This window comes from Spea bombifrons, chromosome 9 (genome assembly GCF_027358695.1).
Source record: "Spea bombifrons isolate aSpeBom1 chromosome 9, aSpeBom1.2.pri, whole genome shotgun sequence".
Taxonomy (NCBI): Eukaryota; Metazoa; Chordata; class Amphibia; order Anura; family Pelobatidae; genus Spea; species Spea bombifrons.
In genome coordinates, this window is record NC_071095.1 from 16,184,236 (window position 1) to 16,204,492 (window position 20,257).

Genomic DNA, 20,257 nt, shown 5'->3' on the forward strand with positions numbered 1-20,257 from the left:
GTGAAGGAGGAGGGAGGGCAAGAGTGGACGCAGCGTGTAAACGAGAGGGGATTCAGAATATGGAGACGCAGAGTGTGAGCACGAGGGGCCACAAAGTATGGATATGCTAAGTACGGGTGAGAGGGGAATGCAGATTGAGGGGACACAGAGTGTGAGTGAGGGGACGTAGAGTGTGGAGACACAGACTGTCAGCGAGGCGGGATGCAGAGTGTGAGCACGAGGGGCCACAAAGTATGGATATGCTAAGTACGGGTGAGAGGGGAATGCAGATTGAGGGGACACAGAGTGTGAGTGAGGGGACGTGAAGTGTGGAGACACAGACTGTCAGCGAGGCGGGATGCAGAGTTTGAGCAAGAGCAGGCAATGAGGCAGTGAGTGTTACTGAGAAAATGAGGAGGAAATAAGTGTGACTGATAGCATGAGAGGGTAAATGAGTGTGAGTAACGGCACAATGGGGGGCTGAGTGTGAGTGACAGAAAACAAGCACTTTGTTTCATATGTCGCTAACAAAACAAGTTACCTCCTCATGAAGGCAGAAACCTTACGGAGTGAAGCAGCAGCTGGGGGGAAATGCCTTCTTGCCCAGGGTCAGAGCAGCAGACCCGTGCAGAGCGTTGCACATCCCTAAAAGAGAAAGACAGCAGAGCGTTTAGGCAGAGCCTGATAAAAGAGGAGATCTACTGCGCTATTTACCCACCGGTAAGCAAGGGCATGGGGTAATAAATGGTGTCATGCTGTCACTCACACTCATTTTCTCCGTTATGCTATCACTCACTCATTTTCTCGTTCATGCTGTCACTCATACTGAGGTCCTCCCTCGTGCCGTCACTCACACTCTGCTCCTCTTAGTGATGTTACCGACACTCACCCTTATTTTGTTATTCGCACCCAGCATCTTCCTCAGGGTGCCACTCACTGCCCTTCACTCATGCTCACGATGACGCCAAAGGATAACAAATCACAGCGTCACACCATTAAAGCTGACATGTAATTACAGAGTATGTCCACAGGACGGCGCCAAAGTATAACAAATTCCAACTTAATATTGTAAATGGTACCGTCATGCGCACAAGTGACCAGCAGGGGTCAGCATTTTCATGACATACAGTGATATAAGATATAGTTGGGCCTTGCTGCCCTCTGGTGGGGATGGATGATCATTGCACCGAGAGAAGCTGCTGGTAAATGAAATAAATAGTGAGTGTTCCTCATGCAGCATACAGATTATGGAAATAATGACGTCACGGGGTAACTCAGACTGCATTAAATATATATATGTATTCTTAGCTTGTCAGGAGCCACAAATAAGGGCAGCTGGTCTCAGCAGCTTCTCTTCAATTATCCCCGAGTTTACCCACTAACTGTTTGCGAAGTAAGAAGAGTTGGACCTCCGACCAACATATTAACTGTGACAGTACTAAGAAGAAACGTGTAAAAATGTATTATTTATCAGAAACTAAACAAAAACACAAACAAACTGGTTTTACACAAACAAGCAAAATATACAGGTTCATTAACATAACCGCACAGGAGGCAGAGTCCGGCGCGCCATCCTGTTATCTCAATCAGCACATGAAGCTGGAACGATGTGCCCTCTACAAAAGTCCAACTTATTGCCAAGCAGCGGCCTGCAAGCCAATGAATCCGAAGGATGGAGATCCGGTTGGTCGGTCATCGGTCACTGCCGGTTGTCTTTGGACAAACTGTGGGCGAACCAGTTCACTTTGGTTTTCCAGCTTCCCCTTAGAGCGTCGTCAAATTTCATCCGGAAATGTTTCAAGGCGTCTGCGTCGCTCTTGCCAAGCGCTAAGGAATCCTGGGGTGAAAAAAAACCCCATGCATATACGTTGATATATTAGCCAACAGAAACAAACACAGTGGAGGCGCTTTCTGCGCAGGAAAGAATTTGGGTCAGCGCACCTCCCCAAAGCCCTGACCACGACCCCGTCAGCACGTCTCACCTTGAGATACCGCAGGTCGCTGGAATCGCTGAGCTCAGGTAAACCCGCTGCCTTCATAAGCGCAAACAGATTGAGGAAGAGGGCGGCCCGACGTCTCACAATCATGTAAGCCCTTTCGCAGAGGTCACGGAACCTGAAAGGGCCGGGGAGGAAAAAAAGAAAGGATCTGTGACCCACGCCGTGGATAAAATGATCACAGAGCCCGGCCGTCGCTTCCGCCTCACTCTCTCCTCGTCCTGTGATGTCATCCAACAAGCGCCAGACATACGCGGCTGCCGGGTTTTGGATACCAGCTTTAAACCTCGCACTTTATCTTCTACTGAGTTATTACTACTAGCATTATTACTGTTATTAATAATAATAATATTATTACTGTTATTAATAATATTACTAGCATTATTACTGTTATTAATAATAATAATATTATTACTGTCATTATTACTGTTATTAATAATATTACTAGCATTATTACTGTTAATAATAATAATAGTATTATTACTGTCATTACTGTTATTAATAATAATAATATTATTACTGTCATTATTACTGTTATTAATAATAATAATATTATTACTGTCATTATTACTGTTATTAATAATATTACTAGCATTATTACTGTTAATAATACTATTATTACTGTCATTATTACTGTTATTAATATTACTAGAATTATTACTGTTAATAATAATAATAATATTACTGTCATTATTACTGTTATTAATATTATTACTAGCATTATTACTGTTAATAATAATAATAATAATATTATTACTGTCATTATTACTGTTATTAATAATATTACTAGCATTATTACTGTTAATAATAATAATAGTATTACTGTTATTAATAACAATAATATTATTAATGTCATTATTACTGTTATTAATATTACTAGCATTATTACTGTTATTAATAATATTACTACTAGCATTATTACTGTTATTAATATTATTACTAGCATTATTACTGTTAATAATAATAATAATATTATTACTGTCATTATTACTGTTATTAATAATATTACTAGCATTATTACTGTTAATAATAATAATAGTATTACTGTCATTATTACTGTTATTAATAATATTACTAGCATTATTACTGTTAATAATAATAATAATAATATTATTACTGTCATTATTACTGTTATTAATAATATTACTAGCATTATTACTGTTAATAATAATAATAATATTACTGTCATTATTACTGTTATTAATATTACTAGCATTATTACTGTTATTAATAATATTACTACTAGCATTATTGTTATTAATATTACTAACATTATTACTGTTATTAATAATATTACTACTAGCATTATTACTGTTATTAATATTATTACTGTCATTATTACTGTTAATAATAATAATAATATTACTGTCATTATTACTGTTATTAATATTATAACTAGCATTATTACTCTTAATAATAATAATAATAATATTATTACTGTCATTATTACTGTTATTAATAATATTAGTAGCATTATTACTGTTAATAATAATAATAATAATAATATTACTGTCATTATTACTGTTATTAATATTACTAGCATTATTACTGTTAATAATAATAATAATATTACTGTCATTATTACTGTTATTAATAATATTACTAGCAGTATTACTGTTAATAATAATAATAATATTATTACTGTCATTATTACTGTTATTAATAATAATAATATTATTACTGTCATTATTACTGTTAAATATTACTAGAATTATTACTGTTATTAATATTATAACTGGCATTATTACTGTTAATAATAATAATAATATTACTGTTAATAATATTATTACTGTCATTATTACTAGCATTATTACTGTTATTAATAATAATAATAATATTATTACTGTCATTATTACTGTTATTAATAATATTACTAGCATTGTTACTGTTAATAATAATAATAATAATAATAATATTATTACTGTCATTATTACTGTTATTAATAATAATAATATTATTACTGTCATTATTACTGTTATTAATAATATTACTAGCATTATTACTGTTAATAATAATAATAATATTATTACTGTCATTATTACTGTTATTAATAATAATAATATTATTACTGTCATTATTACTGTTATTAATATTACTAGAATTATTACTGTTATTAATATTATAACTGGCATTATTACTGTTAATAATAATAATAATATTACTGTTAATAATATTATTACTGTCATTATTACTAGCATTATTACTGTTATTAATAATAATAATAATAATAATATTATTACTGTGATTATTACTGTTATTAATAATATTAATAGCATTATTACTGTTAATAATAATAATAATATTATTACTGTCATTATTACTGTTAATAATAATAATATTATTACTGTCATTATTACTGTTATTAATATTACTAGAATTATTACTGTTAATAATAATAATAATATTACTGTCATTATTACTGTTATTAATATTATTACTAGCATTATTACTGTTAATAATAATAATAATATTATTACTGTCATTATTACTGTTATTAATAATATTACTGTTAATAATAATAATAGTATTACTGTTATTAATAACAATAATATTATTAATGTCATTATTACTGTTATTAATATTACTAGCATTATTACTGTTATTAATAATATTACTACTAGCATTATTACTGTTATTAATATTATTACTGTCAATATTACTGTTAATAATAATAATATTATTACTGTCATTATTACTGTTATTAATAAAATTACTAGCATTATTACTGTTATTAATATTATTAATGGCATTATTACTGTTAATAATAATAATATTACTGTTAATAATATTATTACAAGCATTATTACTAGCATTATTACTGTTAATAATATTATTACTGGCATTATTACTGTTAATAATATTAATATTACTGTTATTATTATTATTACAAGCATTATTACTAGCATTATTACTGTTAATAATATTATTACTGTCATTCTAATTAATACGGTTATTATATTCTAGCCGGCTTCCGATAAGAAGACCAAGTAATCAGAGCTCACCTGTCAAACTTTTCCGTGTCGCTTGCCCTCCCGTTCTGGATGACGTGCACGAAATCATGCGTTAATACGAAGGGGACGCGCTCTCGCTTGATGCCCAGTTTGGTCTTAAAATGACCCAAGAAATGTCCAAAATCGATGTGAAAGAGCTAGAAACAAAAAACCACACCAAATGACACCAAATGACACGTGGTACACGTCCCGCCAAGTCCCTCTCCGGTGTGCCGCTTGCTCCACGCACCGGCCAGCGCACATAGTAAGAAGCTAGGAGCATTCGGCCCGCCTGGTGCGCCGTGCCGCTAATCAGAGGAGCCTGGATTTAAGGCCGCTCGCTCACCTGCCCGCTTTCGTGTATCATGATATTGTCGCTGTGTCTGTCTCCGATACCCAGCACGTACGTAGCCACACAACAGCCGGCGCAGGAAAGCGTGAACTCCTCGATGGCACCGTCCACATATTTCCTGCTGGAAAACAGGAGAGTCCATGACAAGTCTGTCCAAGCGCCTCAGGCGGTCATTGAACAGCCGCGTATCTGGCACGCTGTCATGGCGCACGCTGTCATGGGGCACGCTGTCATGGCGCACGCTGTCATGGCGCACGCTGTCATGGCGCACGCTCTTCACTTACCCCGGATTCCTCCTCCTCAGCCAGTGCAGGAGGGCATCCTTGTTAAACACGGCGGTCGCCGCCACGCTGCTGCAGTCACGCTGAATGTTGGCGATCGTCTCGGAACGCATGACAACCTCGATGAGGCCGGTCTTGTCCCCAGTGGAAAGGCATCCGTAAGGAATCATCCTCAGCAGAAGAAACAGACGGGGGGGGGATTAAATGCAGAGTTTGGATCAAACATACAAGACCGGGGAGCGAAAGGAAATCCCCTCTGCTGCGAGCCACGCTGTAGTCCGAGAGGGACGGGAGCGTCAGATGCACTCAGATGTGCAGCTGCCACTAACACGCCAGGGGCCCGCCACATTCCCTTACCGGAGATCCAAACCTTCCCTCTTCCATAGGATGTCCATCTGCCGAATCATCTGTAACGCCAGCATGTCCTGCCGCAGATCTGCACCAGACAGCACTGCGTGAGACGGGCGACCCCGTGAGAAGATCTGCCCCAGCCCCGGAGCCCCGCGGGGGCTACCGTCTTACCGTCTCCATTCTTAAACATGATCGCAAGGCGTCTCCCGCCGGACAGCTCGTTATTGTACACAATCCAAAGGGGCTTCATCTTGGAATCCTTAAAAGTGCAAAGTTCCACACTGCGGAAGAGACAGTTACAATGAGACAAGGTAGAGAGACCCCCCCGACCCTAGACTGCCTTACAAAATGTCAGATACCCACAGGTGGGTCGGTGGTCCAAGGTCCAATCTTTACCTATCCCCTTCCAGTTATTCATGAGAACATCCAGCAGATACGGGCCCCTGATCAGCAAGCTGAGCTCCACAGCCCCGCATTGCTGATTGCAATACGTGAGATCAGCCAGCAGGGGGAGCAATTGGAGAGCCCAGCAGAAACATCCTGCTGAGGCCCTCCTGTTCGCAAGTGAACTTCTGCTGGAGAAATGGAATGCCTGATCACGTGACCGGACATTCCTTGAATGGCGGTGTGCTAGAGATGCTGGGTTCTGCTGACGGGGGAGAGTCCTGGTTATGTAAACAAAGTCAGGACGTACCGGTACGTCCTAATGGGCTTCTTGCTGCAAGTTTGAAGGACATACGGGGACTGACAGTGTTAAGGGTACCATACCGTAACGCTTATTTCGATTATCTTCTCTCGTAAGCGACGTGCCTTTTTTCTGTGGCTTGCTGCTCTCTCGCCATCTTGGCGGATAATAATAAAGTGACAGAAGAAGAATTCTGCGTTTGCTGCCACTACTTTACTACGAGAGATCTATTCCACGACGCTTCTGTCTTCTCTGTTTAAAGAAAGCTTTGGGAACGCTGTGATCCAGGGGACAGGCGGTGGCCGCCGCACCCCACAACACGTGTAGTCAGATGTTTTGTAGTGACTGCGTGTGGCGCTCACCATACATCTGTAAGCATCGTGTTGGGATCCAGCGGCGAATACATGTGTGACAGGGCTTCGCGGTAGTCGTCCTGGCTCAGGCACATGTGCATGGCCTCCTTGGCCAACGGTCTGCGGGTCTTCTGCACGCCGGACCTCACAAAGTCGTTCAATTCCTTCAGCTTGGTTAGCGCTTCTGCCTGGAAGAAGAACACGTAACGAGATTCTTCCGGAAACAAGCGCCATGGAAAGGGGCAAGGGGCAGGGCGCGGGGGCAAATGTTCTTAACAAAATAGGCTCGTGGACACTTTCACTACGGCAGCTTCACAGAGACGCGTTACTTCTCTAGGTCACGGCCCATTCGTTTTTTTTCTCCCGCCAGCACTAGAGCTCTCGATATCCCCAAGCGGTGGAGGGTCCTGGACAGTAAAATCACCCAAAAACAGAGCCTTTCAGTAGCGGAGGAGACGTGGCCCCTCGCAACGCCACGTGGGAGCTATACCTGTTTCATAAGGACCTTCATATGGTAGCTGCTTCCGCGGCAATAGGCCTCAAGGATGAGCCCGAAGCGCACGGCCACGCTGGGAACGTGCATCTCCGACCTGGAGAAACAGGGACGGAAAAAATGAGAAACGAGGCCGCGGGGAAACCCGCCTGCCCTGTCTGTGGATTGACACGAAACCCGCCTGCCCTGTCTGTGGATTGACACGAAACCCGCCTGCTCTGTCTGTGGATTGACACGAAACCCGCCTGCCCTGTCTGTGGATTGACACAAAACCCGCCTGCCCTGTCTGTGGATTGACACAAAACCTGCCTGCCCTGTCTGTGGATCGACATGAAACCCACCTGCCCTGTCTGTGGATCGACACGAAACCCGCCTGCCCTGTCTGTGGATTGACACGAAACCCGCCTGCCCTGTCTGTGGATTGACACGAAACCCGCCTGCCCTGTCTGTGGATTGACACGAAACCCGCCTGCCCTGTCTGTGGATTGACACGAAACCCGCCTGCCCTGTCTGTGGATTGACACGAAACCCGCCTGCCCTGTCTGTGGATTGACACGAAACCCGCCTGCCCTGTCTGAGGATTAACACGAAACCCGCCTTCCCTGTCTGTGGATCGACATGAAACCCGCCTGCCCTGTCTGTGGATCGACACGAAACCCGCCTGCCCTGTCTGTGGATTGACACGAAACCCGCCTGCCCTGTCTGTGGATTGACATGAAACCCGCCTGCCCTGTCTGTGGATTCACACGAAACCCGCCTGCCCTGTCTGTGGATTGACACGAAACCTGCCTGCCCTGTCTGTGGATTGACACAAAACCTGCCTGCCCTGTCTGTGGATTGACACGAAACCTGCCTGCCCTGTCTGTGGATTGACACGAAACCCGCCTGCCCTGTCTGTGGATTGACACGAAACCCGCCTGCCCTGTCTGTGGATTGACACGAAACCCGCCTGATCTGTCTGTGGATTAACACGAAACCCGCCTGCCCTGTCTGTGGATTGACACGTGGACTTTCAACGTTTCGTTCTGATACCCCTCAAATGTTTCCAAGCACGTAGAGAGAGGCCATTTTATCTGCCGCGGAGATAACAGCGACGCTGAGGCTCGTTCCTACCGAAGATGCCAGAACAGGAAGTGGCCGGTCCGTCGGTGCATCAGGGCCCTCTCCAGGAGGAACCTGGTTAAGTCACAGTCGTGATAAGGTTCCCACTTCAGGACCTGCACCAGCTGTAGGAGGTACAGACACAGCTCGTCGTTCCTACGGGAGAGACGAGAAAAGCCGGCTTCAGACCCTGCCGGCCGCAGAGAAGCCCCCCGCCCCGACACTCACGTGAGCTTCATCAGGCAGCTGAGGGTGAAGGACCTCACAAAGCAGTCGGGGATGCTGAAGTCCAGTAGCTCCAGGTACATGAAGACAGGAAGGTCTGGCCAGGACTGTAACAAGCACATCATCTGTTGGAGACACAAGGTGAGTAACTACTACCTTCAACGGAAAAGGGGAACTCGTTCTATTCTCTTTTTTGCCCAAGGCAGCTGCATATCAGCCGTTTGTATGATTCTCGCTCTGTTATCTGACCCCCGATCTACTAAACACCCCGACTCCTTATCATACTGCCTGTGGGGAACAATAAAATGAGTATAAATCATCATGTTGGACTCTCTGGCTAATGAAAGTCTATGGAGGGACGGGCTTAATTAGCATCGCCATAAAGCATCAGCTCAGCGTGGTGTTTGAGCCGGGAAACTCATCCCAAATATCAAATGACTGACGATGATAGCGGCTCCGGGTCTGGAGGTAAAGGGAGTTTATTGGGGCAAAATTAGATAAAATCAGGTTTTTCTCAACATCAACCGATATTACTGTATACAGCGCTGGGGGGGTATATTACTGTATACAGCGCTGGGGGTTATATTACTATATACAGCGCTGGGGGTTATATTACTATATACAGCGCTAGGGGTTATATTACTGTATACAGCGCTGGGGGTTATATTACTGTATACAGCGCTGGGGGTTATATTACTGTATACAGTGCTGGGGGGTTATATTACTGTATACAGCGCTGGGGGTTATATTACTGTATACAGCGCTGGGGGGTTATATTACTGTATACAGCGCTGGGGGTTATATTACTGGATACAGCGCTGGGGGTTATATTACTGTATACAGTGCTGGGGGGTTATATTACTGTATACAGTGCCGGGGGGTTATATTACTGTATACAGCGCTGGGGGGGTTATATTACTGTATACAGCGCTGGGGGGTTATATTACTGTATACAGCGCTGGGGGGGTTATATTACTGTATACAGGGCTGGGGGTTATATTACTGTATACAGCGCTGGGGGTTATATTACTGTATACAGCGCTGGGGGTTATATTACTGTATACAGCGCTGGGGGTTATATTACTGTATACAGCGCTGGGGGGTTATATTACTGTATACAGCGCCCGGGGTTATATTACTGTATACAGCGCTGGGGGTTATATTACTGTATACAGCGCTGGGGGGGGGGTTATATTACTGTATACAGCGCTGGGGGGGTTATATTACTGTATACAGCGCTGGGGGGGTTATATTACTGTATACAGCGCTGGGGGGGTTATATTACTGTATACAGCGCTGGGGGTTATATTACTGTATACAGCGCTGGGGGTTATATTACTGTATACAGCGCTGGGGTGTTATATTACTGTATACAGCGCCGGGGGTTATATTACTGTATACAGCGCTTGGGGTTATATTACTGTATACAGCGCTGGGGGGGGTTATATTACTGTATACAGGAAGCTGGATCTTCATCACCTGTGCCACATCCTCTCGCTGGTTCCACTTGGTGGCGAGCAGCACTTTGCAGAGGGCCTCGGGGTAGCGATCTCGGATCTCGTGGCGCATTTCCCACACCAGGTCCTTCTCGTGTTCGTAGAACTCTGTTTGCCCCTTGCGTTCCACGATCTCCCAGAGCTGCTGCTGCTTCTGCTCACGGCAGAGAAGAGAAAGCACCGAGGCGCCCCTTAATGGTCCCGGAGATCTTCCCGGTATTTCCAACGTGGCAACTCATCACGTGGCTTCTCCGGGCGACAACGCCATACAAACCCGCTTCAGAAACCCCCCCAGACCCAATCATCCCAACAGAGAGGCCGCAGGGAACGACGTTATTACGCCCGAGAGCCGCCACACGCAAGATCCCACCCAACACTTCGTCCCATGAGCCAAAGCACCGCTGGTTACCTCCTCGGAGATCCTCTTTCTAACTTGCGTGTGTCTTCCCAACTTGAGAACCTAGAACGTGGACGGAACGTTGTTACATGTCGTTGGGTATTTAACGTGGACGGAACGTTGTTACATGTCGTTGGGTATTTAACGTGGACGGAACGTTGTTACATGTCGTTGGGTATTTAACGTGGACGGAACGTTGTTACATGTCGTTGGGTATTTAACGTGGACGGAACGTTGTTACATGTCGTTGGGTATTTAACGTGGACGGAACGTTGTTACATGTCGTTGGGTATTTAACGTGGACGGAACGTTGTTACATGTCGTTGGGTATTTAACGTGGACGGAACGTTGTTACATGTCGTTGGGTATTTAACGTGGACGGAACGTTGTTACATGTCGTTGGGTATGTAACGTGGACGGAACGTTGTTACATGTCGTTGGGTGTTTAACGTGGACGGAACGTTGTTACATGTCGTTGGGTATTTAACGTGGACGGAACGTTGTTACATGTCGTTGGGTATTTAACGTGGACGGAACGTTGTTACATGTCGTTGGGTATTTAACGTGGACGGAACGTTGTTACATGTCGTTGGGTATTTAACGTGGACGGAACGTTGTTACATGTCGTTGGGTATTTAACGTGGACGGAACGTTGTTACATGTCGTTGGGTATTTAACGTGGACGGAACATTGTTACATGTCGTTGGGTATTTAACGTGGACGGAACGTTGTTACATGTCGTTGGGTATTTAACGTGGACGGAACGTTGTTACATGTCGTTGGGTATGTAACGTGGACGGAACGTTGTTACATGTCGTTGGGTGTTTAACGTGGACGGAACGTTGTTACATGTCGTTGGGTATTTAACGTGGACGGAACGTTGTTACATGTCGTTGGGTATTTAACGTGGACGGAACGTTGTTACATGTCGTTGGGTATTTAACGTGGACGGAACGTTGTTACATGTCGTTGGGTATGTAACGTGGACGGAACGTTGTTACATGTCGTTGGGTGTTTAACGTGGACGGAACGTTGTTACATGTCGTTGGGTATTTAACGTGGACGGAACGTTGTTACATGTCGTTGGGTATTTAACGTGGACGGAACGTTGTTACATGTCGTTGGGTGTTTAACGTGGACGGAACGTTGTTACATGTCGTTGGGTATTTAACGTGGACGGAACGTTGTTACATGTCGTTGGGTATTTAACGTGGACGGAACGTTGTTACATGTCGTTGGGTATTTAACGTGGACGGAACGTTGTTACATGTCGTTGGGTATTTAACGTGGACGGAACGTTGTTACATGTCGTTGGGTGATCAGCAGCGTTGGTGATCAGCAGACAGCTTTATATGCCAGAGAAGGTCTAATGGGGTGGGAGGGAGGAGGAAGTGGCATTCTCCTACGCACAGCACGGTCCTCCCCATCTGCCCCGCAGAAATGACGGCGGACAGAAGCCCCGGAGCGTACGCTACGTCCCACGGAGATCGCCTGGCAGCGCTGACCCATCGTTACACTGATCTCCTTCACGGCGGGCGATGAAACCCACGCCGGGACCGAGACATCACCGCTAACACGGCCTTTAATCTAACGAACAGGTCTGTCGCGCAAACAAAACGTAGGAAAGCACAGTATCTACCCCCACGGCACTGACCACAATCTACCCCCACGGCACTGGCCACAATCTACCCCCACGGCACTGGCCACAATCTACCCCCACGGCACTGACCACAATCTACCCTCACGGCGCTGGCCACAATCTACCCCCACGGCGCTGGCCACAATGTACCCCCACGGCGCTGGCCACAATGTACCCCCACGGCGCTGGCCACAATGTACCCCCACGGCGCTGGCCACAATCTACCCCCACGGCGCTGGCCACAATCTACCCCCACGGCGCTGGCCACAATCTACCCCCACGGCGCTGACCACAATCTACCCCCACGGCACTGGCCACAATCTACCCCCACGGCGCTGGCCACAATCTACCCCCACGGCGCTGGCCACAATCTCCCCCCACGGCGCTGGCCACAATCTACCCCCACGGTGCTGGCCACAATCTACCCCCACGGCACTGACCACAATCTACCCCCACGGCACTGACCACAATCTACCCCCACGGCACTGACCACAATCTACCCCCACGGCCATGGCCACAATCTACCCCCACGGCACTGACCACAATCTACCCCCACGGCGCTGGCCACAATCTACCCCCACGGCACTGACCACAATCTACCCCCACGGCACTGGCCACAATCTACCCCCACGGTGCTGGCCACAATCTACCCCCACGGCGCTGGCCACAATCTACCCCCATGGCGCTGGCCACAATCTACCCCCACGGCGCTGGCCACAATCTACCCCCACGGCGCTGGCCACAATCTACCCCCACGGTGCTGGCCACAATCTACCCCCACGGCACTGACCACAATCTACCCCCACGGCACTGACCACAATCTACCCCCACGGTGCTGGCCACAATCTACCCCCACGGCACTGACCACAATCTACCCCCACGGCGCTGGCCACAATCTACCCCCACGGTGCTGGCCACAATCTACCCCCACGGCACTGACCACAATCTACCCCCACGGCACTGACCACAATCTACCCCCACGGCACTGACCACAATCTACCCCCACGGCGATGGCCATAATCTACCCTCACGGCACTCACCACAATCAACCCCTACAGCACTATCTTCATGCATTTACCTTATCGATGGAGGGGTAATACACCTGCTGCGCGAATACAGGGAAGCAAATGAGCAGAGTCGCCGCGCTCTCCGTGCTGGGATTGCTCTGCGCGGTTCTCAGCGTGCACACAATTTCTTCCTTTTCATCTGGAAAACAGGAGAAGATCAGTAAACTCGCTTCGTCAGCCAAAAAACCCCACAAAAGGGGCAAAGCTCAGTGGACTCTCACCATCTAAGCCATCCATTTATACCAAGAACACACATATATATATATTCATGCATGTGTACATACATATATACACGCCTAAAAACTAAAGACGGGGTCAGAGAGCTGTAAATATCCGCAATGTGCACCGTGTGAGACGGGCTCCCGCGCTCATCTCGCTTCTGACCGGGTCTAACCCGCAGAGCTGACACATCCCGGGGAAGGGCGAAAACCTGACGGGGACGAAAACCTGAAATAGAGCTGAGCCGGCGGCCTGCCTCTTCCTACCGCCTAATCCTAAAAAAGATGTGTCCGTTTTTGTAGCTTTTGTGTATTCCATCTGTCTCCAGAACTCCCAAATTCTACGCACCGCTACAGAATGTTACGGCCACCCGAAGAATTCTACGGATTTTCCTCACAAACACGAGGATCTCCCACCAAAGGTTTATTACCAACATCCCTGCCAGTTCTGTGTGTTATGTGAGCCAATCAGAATTGCTCAGTCTTACTCACCCAACCTCTTCCTAGTGACCACAAAAATGAAGTCAGCATACCTTCTTTTATTTATTTATTACCTAGAAGCGAGGGCCACATACAGAGAGAATGGTGTCCACACTTCAGCATGTCCTTGTAATCAAAAACCATGGTGTTCACCCAGGCGATGGGGCATCCCTAGCCAAAGGAAAGGACATTTGTGAGAATCTTAAAGCAGGTCACTGCTAAGCATCAGCGGCTAGTGGTCCCCCGGCTAAGCATCAGACGCTGGTGGTCCCCCGGCTAAGCATCAGACGCTGGTGGTCCCCCGGCTAAGCATCAGACGCTAGTGGTCCCCCGGCTAAGCATCAGACGCTAGTGGTCCCCCGGCTAAGCATCAGACGCTAGTGGTCCCCCGGCTAAGCATCAGACGCTAGTGGTCCTCCGGCTAAGCATCAGACGCTAGTGGTCCCCCGGCTAAGCATCAGACGCTAGTGGTCCCCCAGCTAAACATCAGACACTGGTGGTCCCCCGGCTAAGCATCAGACGCTAGTGGTCCCCCGGCTAAGCATCATACGCTAGTGGTCCCCCGGCTAAGCATCAAACGCTAGTGGTCCCCCGGCTAACCATCGGACGCTAGTAGTCCCCCCGCTAACCATCAGACGTCAGTGGCCCTGTAAGACATCAGATGCTAGCACTCCCAGCTAAGCATCAGCGGCTAGTGGTCCCCACGGCTAAGCATCGGACACTAGTGGTCCCCCAGCTAAACATCAGACACTGGTGGTCCCCCGGGTAAGCATCAGACACTGGTGGCCCCCCGCTAAGCATCAGACACTGACAGTCCCCCTGCTATACATCGGAACCTAGTGCCCCCCTCCCCCAGCTAAGCATCAGACACTGACAGTCCCCCTGCTATACATCGGAACCTAGTGCCCCCCTCCCCCCGCTAAGCATCAGACACTGGCGGCCCCCCTGCTAAGCATTGAATAGTGGCGGTCCCCCTGCTAAGCATTGAATGCTGGCGGTCCCCCTGCTAAGCATTGAATGCCGGCGGCCCCCGTTAAGCACCAGATGCTTGTGGTCTGTTGTCAGAGATCCTACACGTGGAGCCGGGGCATTGGAATCTGAAAGGGACTCACAGCTTTTTTTCTCTTGGTTGAGCTGGCCTTCTTCTCCTTTTTCACGGCACATAGGACCAGGCTGAGCCGTGTCATGCGTGGGAGGTCACGCACACAGATGTCAAACACCAATGTTTGATTCCACACGGGATCTGAGGCGGCGTGCACCTCCCTGCTGCTCACCACTGTGCACAGAAGTTCATTGCCGTGGTACAGACCGCTTTCCACCACCAGCTAGAAGACCAATCAGAGATTAGGAGCTGGAGTGAAAGCTCATCATTCAGACGGGGCCGTAATCCAGAATACTCGGTATATCCTAACAAAGTGTCACAAAAAGGTTCTGTGCTCGAGAACCGCCGAACCCAGCGTGTCTCTGATTTCTAGACCAGGAACCCCTTTTACTAAACATCCATGCGGGATAAAACCGGAGCACATTTCCATAAACTCAGAAAGAGACCCCATCACTGGGCCGGAGAGATCGAGACATTCCACACCACGTGTCCATGTAGCGGTCACGCCGCTTGAGGTATCTAGAACCACGTGCCTTCTCTCCCAGAGAATACATGTAACACTAGAGCCTTCCCCCAACAGACCCCCAACGCCCCCTAACCTTCAAGCGTTCATCAGCATTTACATTGCTTCCTTTTAAGAGGTGGATGAAAAAAGAATGATCCGTGTTCCAGATGGAAGAACGATGCTGCTGAAAAAAAACACACAAGAGTACAAAGTATTTACGCTTCAGCTTCGCTCGAACCTATCAGTCGCGATCACTTCAACAACAGAGGTTGGGGAGCTGTCCGAGGATTGTGGGAGTTGCTTTAAAGATTATACGAAGCCTCATAAGTTTAACAGTACGAAGGTGACCCTCAGCCAGCGCTGTGCGGCGCTTACCCCCCCCCAGCTGGTCTCTCACCTCCGTAGCTGGTGGAGGTTGCCGTCTGTGGCGCGTTTTGGAGCCGGGGACCTTCAGGTCTTCTGGCTTGTCTGGCATTGTCGATGACAAGGACACCAGCGTGAGGTGAGGGGTGCAGGGTCGACACAGACACTGCTTGATGTACTGGAAATCAGACAGATTACAGGAACCCGGATCAGATTTTGTTAAAAGTTAAAAAAATCCGAATAATTATTAACGTGTAGAGAAACGAAAATGTCTGGTGGGAAGATCAGGAGACAAGGTGAGGAGGGAAGGTTGTGATGGAAGGTCGTGAGGGAAGATCGTGAGGGAAGGTCGTGAGGGAAGATCGTGAGGGAAGGTCGTGAGGGAAGGTCGTGAGGGAAGGTCGTGAGGGAAGGTCCAAAGAAAAGGTTGGGAGAAAGGTCTGGCGCCTAGATCATGAGGGAAGGTAGGTAGGGAAGGTCGGGAGCCTAGATCATGAGGGAAGGTAGGTAGGGAAGGTCGGGAGTCTAGATCATGAGGGAAGGTAGGTAGGGAAGGTCAGGAGCCTAGATCATGAGGGAAGGTAGGTAGGGAAGGTCGGGAGCCTAGATCATGAGGGAAGGTAGGAAGGGAAGGTCGGGAGCCTAGATCATGAGGGAAGGTAGGTAGGGAAGGTCAGGAGCCTAGATCATGAGGGAAGGTAGGTAGGGAAGGTCGGGAGCCTAGATCATGAGGGAAGGTAGGAAGGGAAGGTCGGGAGCCTAGATCATGAGGAAAGGTAGGTAGGGAAGGTCGGGAGCCTAGATCATGAGGAAAGGTAGATAGGGAAGGTCGGGAGCCTAGATCATGAGGGAAGGTAGGTAGGGAAGGTCGGAGCCTAGATCATGAGGGAAGGTAGGTAGGGAAGGTCGGGAGCCTAGATCATGAGGGAAGGTAGGAAGGGAAGGTCGGGAGCCTAGATCATGAGGGAAGGTAGGTAGGGAAGGTCGGGAGACTAGATCCTGAGGGAAGGTAGGTAGGGAAGGTCAGGAGCCTAGATCATGAGGGAAGGTAGGTAGGGAAGGTCGGGAGCCTAGATCATGAGGGAAGGTAGGAAGGGAAGGTCGGGAGCCTAGATCATGAGGGAAGGTAGGAAGGGAAGGTCGGGAGCCTAGATCATGAGGGAAGGTAGGTAGGGAAGGTCAGGAGCCTAGATCATGAGGGAAGGTAGGTAGGGAAGGTCGGGAGCCTAGATCATGAGGGAAGGTAGGAAGGGAAGGTCGGGAGCCTAGATCATGAGGAAAGGTAGGTAGGGAAGGTCGGGAGCCTAGATCATGAGGAAAGGTAGGTAGGGAAGGTCGGGAGCCTAGATCATGAGGGAAGGTAGGTAGGGAAGGTCGGAGCCTAGATCATGAGGGAAGGTAGGTAGGGAAGGTCGGGAGCCTAGATCATGAGGGAAGGTAGGAAGGGAAGGTCGGGAGCCTAGATCATGAGGGAAGGTAGGTAGGGAAGGTCGGGAGACTAGATCCTGAGGGAAGGTAGGTAGGGAAGGTCAGGAGCCTAGATCATGAGGGAAGGTAGGTAGGGAAGGTCGGGAGCCTAGATCATGAGGGAAGGTAGGTAGGGAAGGTCGGGAGCCTAGATCATGAGGGAAGGTAGGAAGGGAAGGTCGCGAGCCTAGATCATGAGGGAAGGTAGGTAGGGAAGGTCGGGAGCCTAGATCATGAGGGAAGGTAGGTAGGGAAGGTCGGGAGCCTAGATCATGAGGGAAGGTAGGTAGGGAAGGTCGGGAGCCTAGATCCTGAGGGAAGGTAGGTAGGGAAGGTCGGGAGCCTAGATCATGAGGGAAGGTAGGTAGGGAAGGTCGGGAGCCTAGATCATGAGGGAAGGTAGATAGGGAAGGTCGGGAGCCTAGATCATGAGGGAAGGTAGGTAGGGAAGGTCGGGAGCCTAGATCATGAGGGAAGGTAGGTAGGGAAGGTCGGGAGCCTAGATCATGAGGGAAGGTCTGCTACTCACTTTAAACCGACACAGGGGGTAGTTCCCGTAAATGTACTCCAACATCCCGTTGATCTGCAGGACGTAGTCCTCCGCACGTCCCGCAAACTTTTGGCCGGAAATGGTGGGTTTTTTCTTTAGCGCCATGTAGATGAGGGTTACCGGGGGATCCATCGGAGATACCCACGGGTAAATATATTCCTGTAAAGAACATACTAATACATAGCGAGGCGTCGGAGGGGGGAGGCAGACAGGGAACAGCAGGGAGAGGAGGCTCACCCGTCCTCTTGAAGATACAGGTTTGTGTGGGCCGATCCCAACACGCACTGGAAAAAGATCCCTCAACACCCTGTAAGCAGACCACCGGGCTTGCACTTCAGCTGCTTAGACTCTTCCTCAAAACCAAGAGTATCAGGGCCAGACGCTAAGGACGCGTCAGCGCTTGATCTGCGCATGAGCTGGTCGTTTAGCTAGCAAAATGCGCAGATCAATGGAAAACAGTTTGTGTGTGAAAAATGTTAAACGTCCCTTTAAACGCATATTGTTCCGACTTCCCGAGAGTGATGGTGCGAGTAACGATGTTCAGGTTAACCACCTAACCATAGAGAGAGCACTTTTCGGTACAGAGCAGCCCCGCCCCCGATGGTACCTCGCTGCCTTCAAACTTGACCTTAATCATGAGCGTTTTGCCGAACGTTATTCCTCGGGGTAACACGTCGAAAGGGGGTTCAAGTTGGAGGGGAAAGTTGGTTTCCATCGATTTTTTCCAGTCCATTTGCTGCCGGCGAACGGCTGCCTCTTCACACGCCTGGCGCATCGTACAGCGGAAATCATTTATTTCGGGGTCATCGAGCGCTTCAAATTCACGGAGGTCTGGATGGAGAGACAGGCGGTGGGTATTGGATGACACAATGTATCAGCAAGGCTATGTGAGTAAATGTCGGGCATGTAACCGGAGCCGATATCCTTGGCAGAATGAAACCGCACGACGGAGCTCCGGCAGAGCACGCTGGCCGGCAGCAAGCGATACGGAAAGTAAACAAGGCAGTGATTTTGGCTCGGTGCGAGAGGACACCTCCGTGTGCGCACTGATACGGTTTATTTTTACATTTTGGAGTCTCACCTTTGCCAATAAGGAAGCTGATCTGAGAGTCCAGTAACTTTTCGGCTTGGTCGCCCTCCCTCACTACGAGCCGAAGTATGGGCAGGAAGGGCCTGACGTCACAGAAGCGCTGCTGCTCGTCCTCCAGCTCCTGCTCCTTCGCCGCCTGGTTAACGCAGGTGAACATGTACATGGAAGGAGGGCTGAGCATGTGAAAAAGCGGCTCCTCCTCTGCCCGTTGCCATAGCAGCTGAAAAACCAGGACACCATGGGGGACATTAGAACGTCATTCAATCTGTCATTTTGCTTGGGGTCGGCGCAGTGGCTCTGCTATTCTACAATTTGAGTCACAGCAATAATAACATGTCCTTCTCTGGACCCTCCGAACCACGTCCAGTATATAAACTACGACTACACAAAAATACAAATATCAATAAATCCACGTAAACACAAATAAACATAAGCATAAATATATATATATAAATATATACACTATAAGTAAATAAAAATAGAAATAAATCGAAATAAACACAAATATATACATATAAAAATACAAATAAGCATATATAACGCTAAATAAATACAAATATAAATAACTAAAGACATAAAAATCAATATACCATAAGTAAATAGAAATTTATATAAATATATTAACTATAAATAAATACAAATAAAGATCAATATAAATGAATACAACTAAACATCAATATAAATAAACCTATAAACTATAACTAAAAATGCAAATAAATAAAAATTTCAATCAATACAAACATCTATAGAAATAAACCTATAAACTATAACTAAAAATACAAATAAATAAATGCAAATAAACATCAATAGAAATAAAAACATAACTATAAATAAAAACACAAATATCTAAATATATAAAAATACACAGAAATATATAAATATATAAAAATACACAGAAATATATAAATATATAAAAATACACAGAAATATATAAATATATAAAAATACACAGAAATATATAAATATATAGCACAAAGTTTGACCAAAAAAATTAGAGAATAATACTTATCTTTCTGGGAACAGCAAAGAAAGAGGATATATGGATGTTTGGGGGGCTTTATATCTGCTCTGTTATG

The 20,257-nt window shown here is 46.7% G+C and overlaps 2 protein-coding genes across 2 annotated transcripts in view; both read right to left on the bottom strand.

Moving 5' to 3' along the window:
* Positions 1 to 1,629: 1,629 nt before the first annotated feature.
* LOC128504870 (phosphatidylinositol 4,5-bisphosphate 3-kinase catalytic subunit delta isoform-like) lies at positions 1,630 to 18,584 on the bottom strand. Its single transcript, XM_053475123.1, has 19 exons — positions 18,071 to 18,584; positions 16,109 to 16,252; positions 15,806 to 15,895; positions 15,217 to 15,429; positions 14,179 to 14,275; positions 13,418 to 13,545; positions 10,713 to 10,763; positions 10,287 to 10,457; positions 8,811 to 8,932; positions 8,595 to 8,738; positions 7,479 to 7,578; positions 6,998 to 7,176; positions 6,122 to 6,231; positions 5,957 to 6,035; positions 5,603 to 5,770; positions 5,313 to 5,439; positions 4,979 to 5,124; positions 1,962 to 2,094; positions 1,630 to 1,816 (listed from the first exon to the last, which is right to left on the bottom strand). The coding sequence occupies exons 1-19, from the start codon at positions 18,221 to 18,223 to the stop codon at positions 1,679 to 1,681; spliced, it is 2,493 nt and encodes an 830-aa protein (XP_053331098.1). The 5' UTR covers positions 18,224 to 18,584; the 3' UTR covers positions 1,630 to 1,678.
* Positions 18,391 to 20,257, bottom strand: part of LOC128504295 (phosphatidylinositol 4,5-bisphosphate 3-kinase catalytic subunit delta isoform-like) — a 2,856-nt gene continuing 989 nt past the window's right edge. The window contains exons 2-4 of the mRNA XM_053474333.1: positions 19,173 to 19,401; positions 18,699 to 18,922; positions 18,391 to 18,519 (exon numbers count right to left, since the gene is read on the bottom strand). Coding sequence (XP_053330308.1) covers positions 18,391 to 18,519; positions 18,699 to 18,922; positions 19,173 to 19,401 — 582 coding nt within the window. The remainder of the gene's footprint in view (positions 18,520 to 18,698; positions 18,923 to 19,172; positions 19,402 to 20,257) is intronic.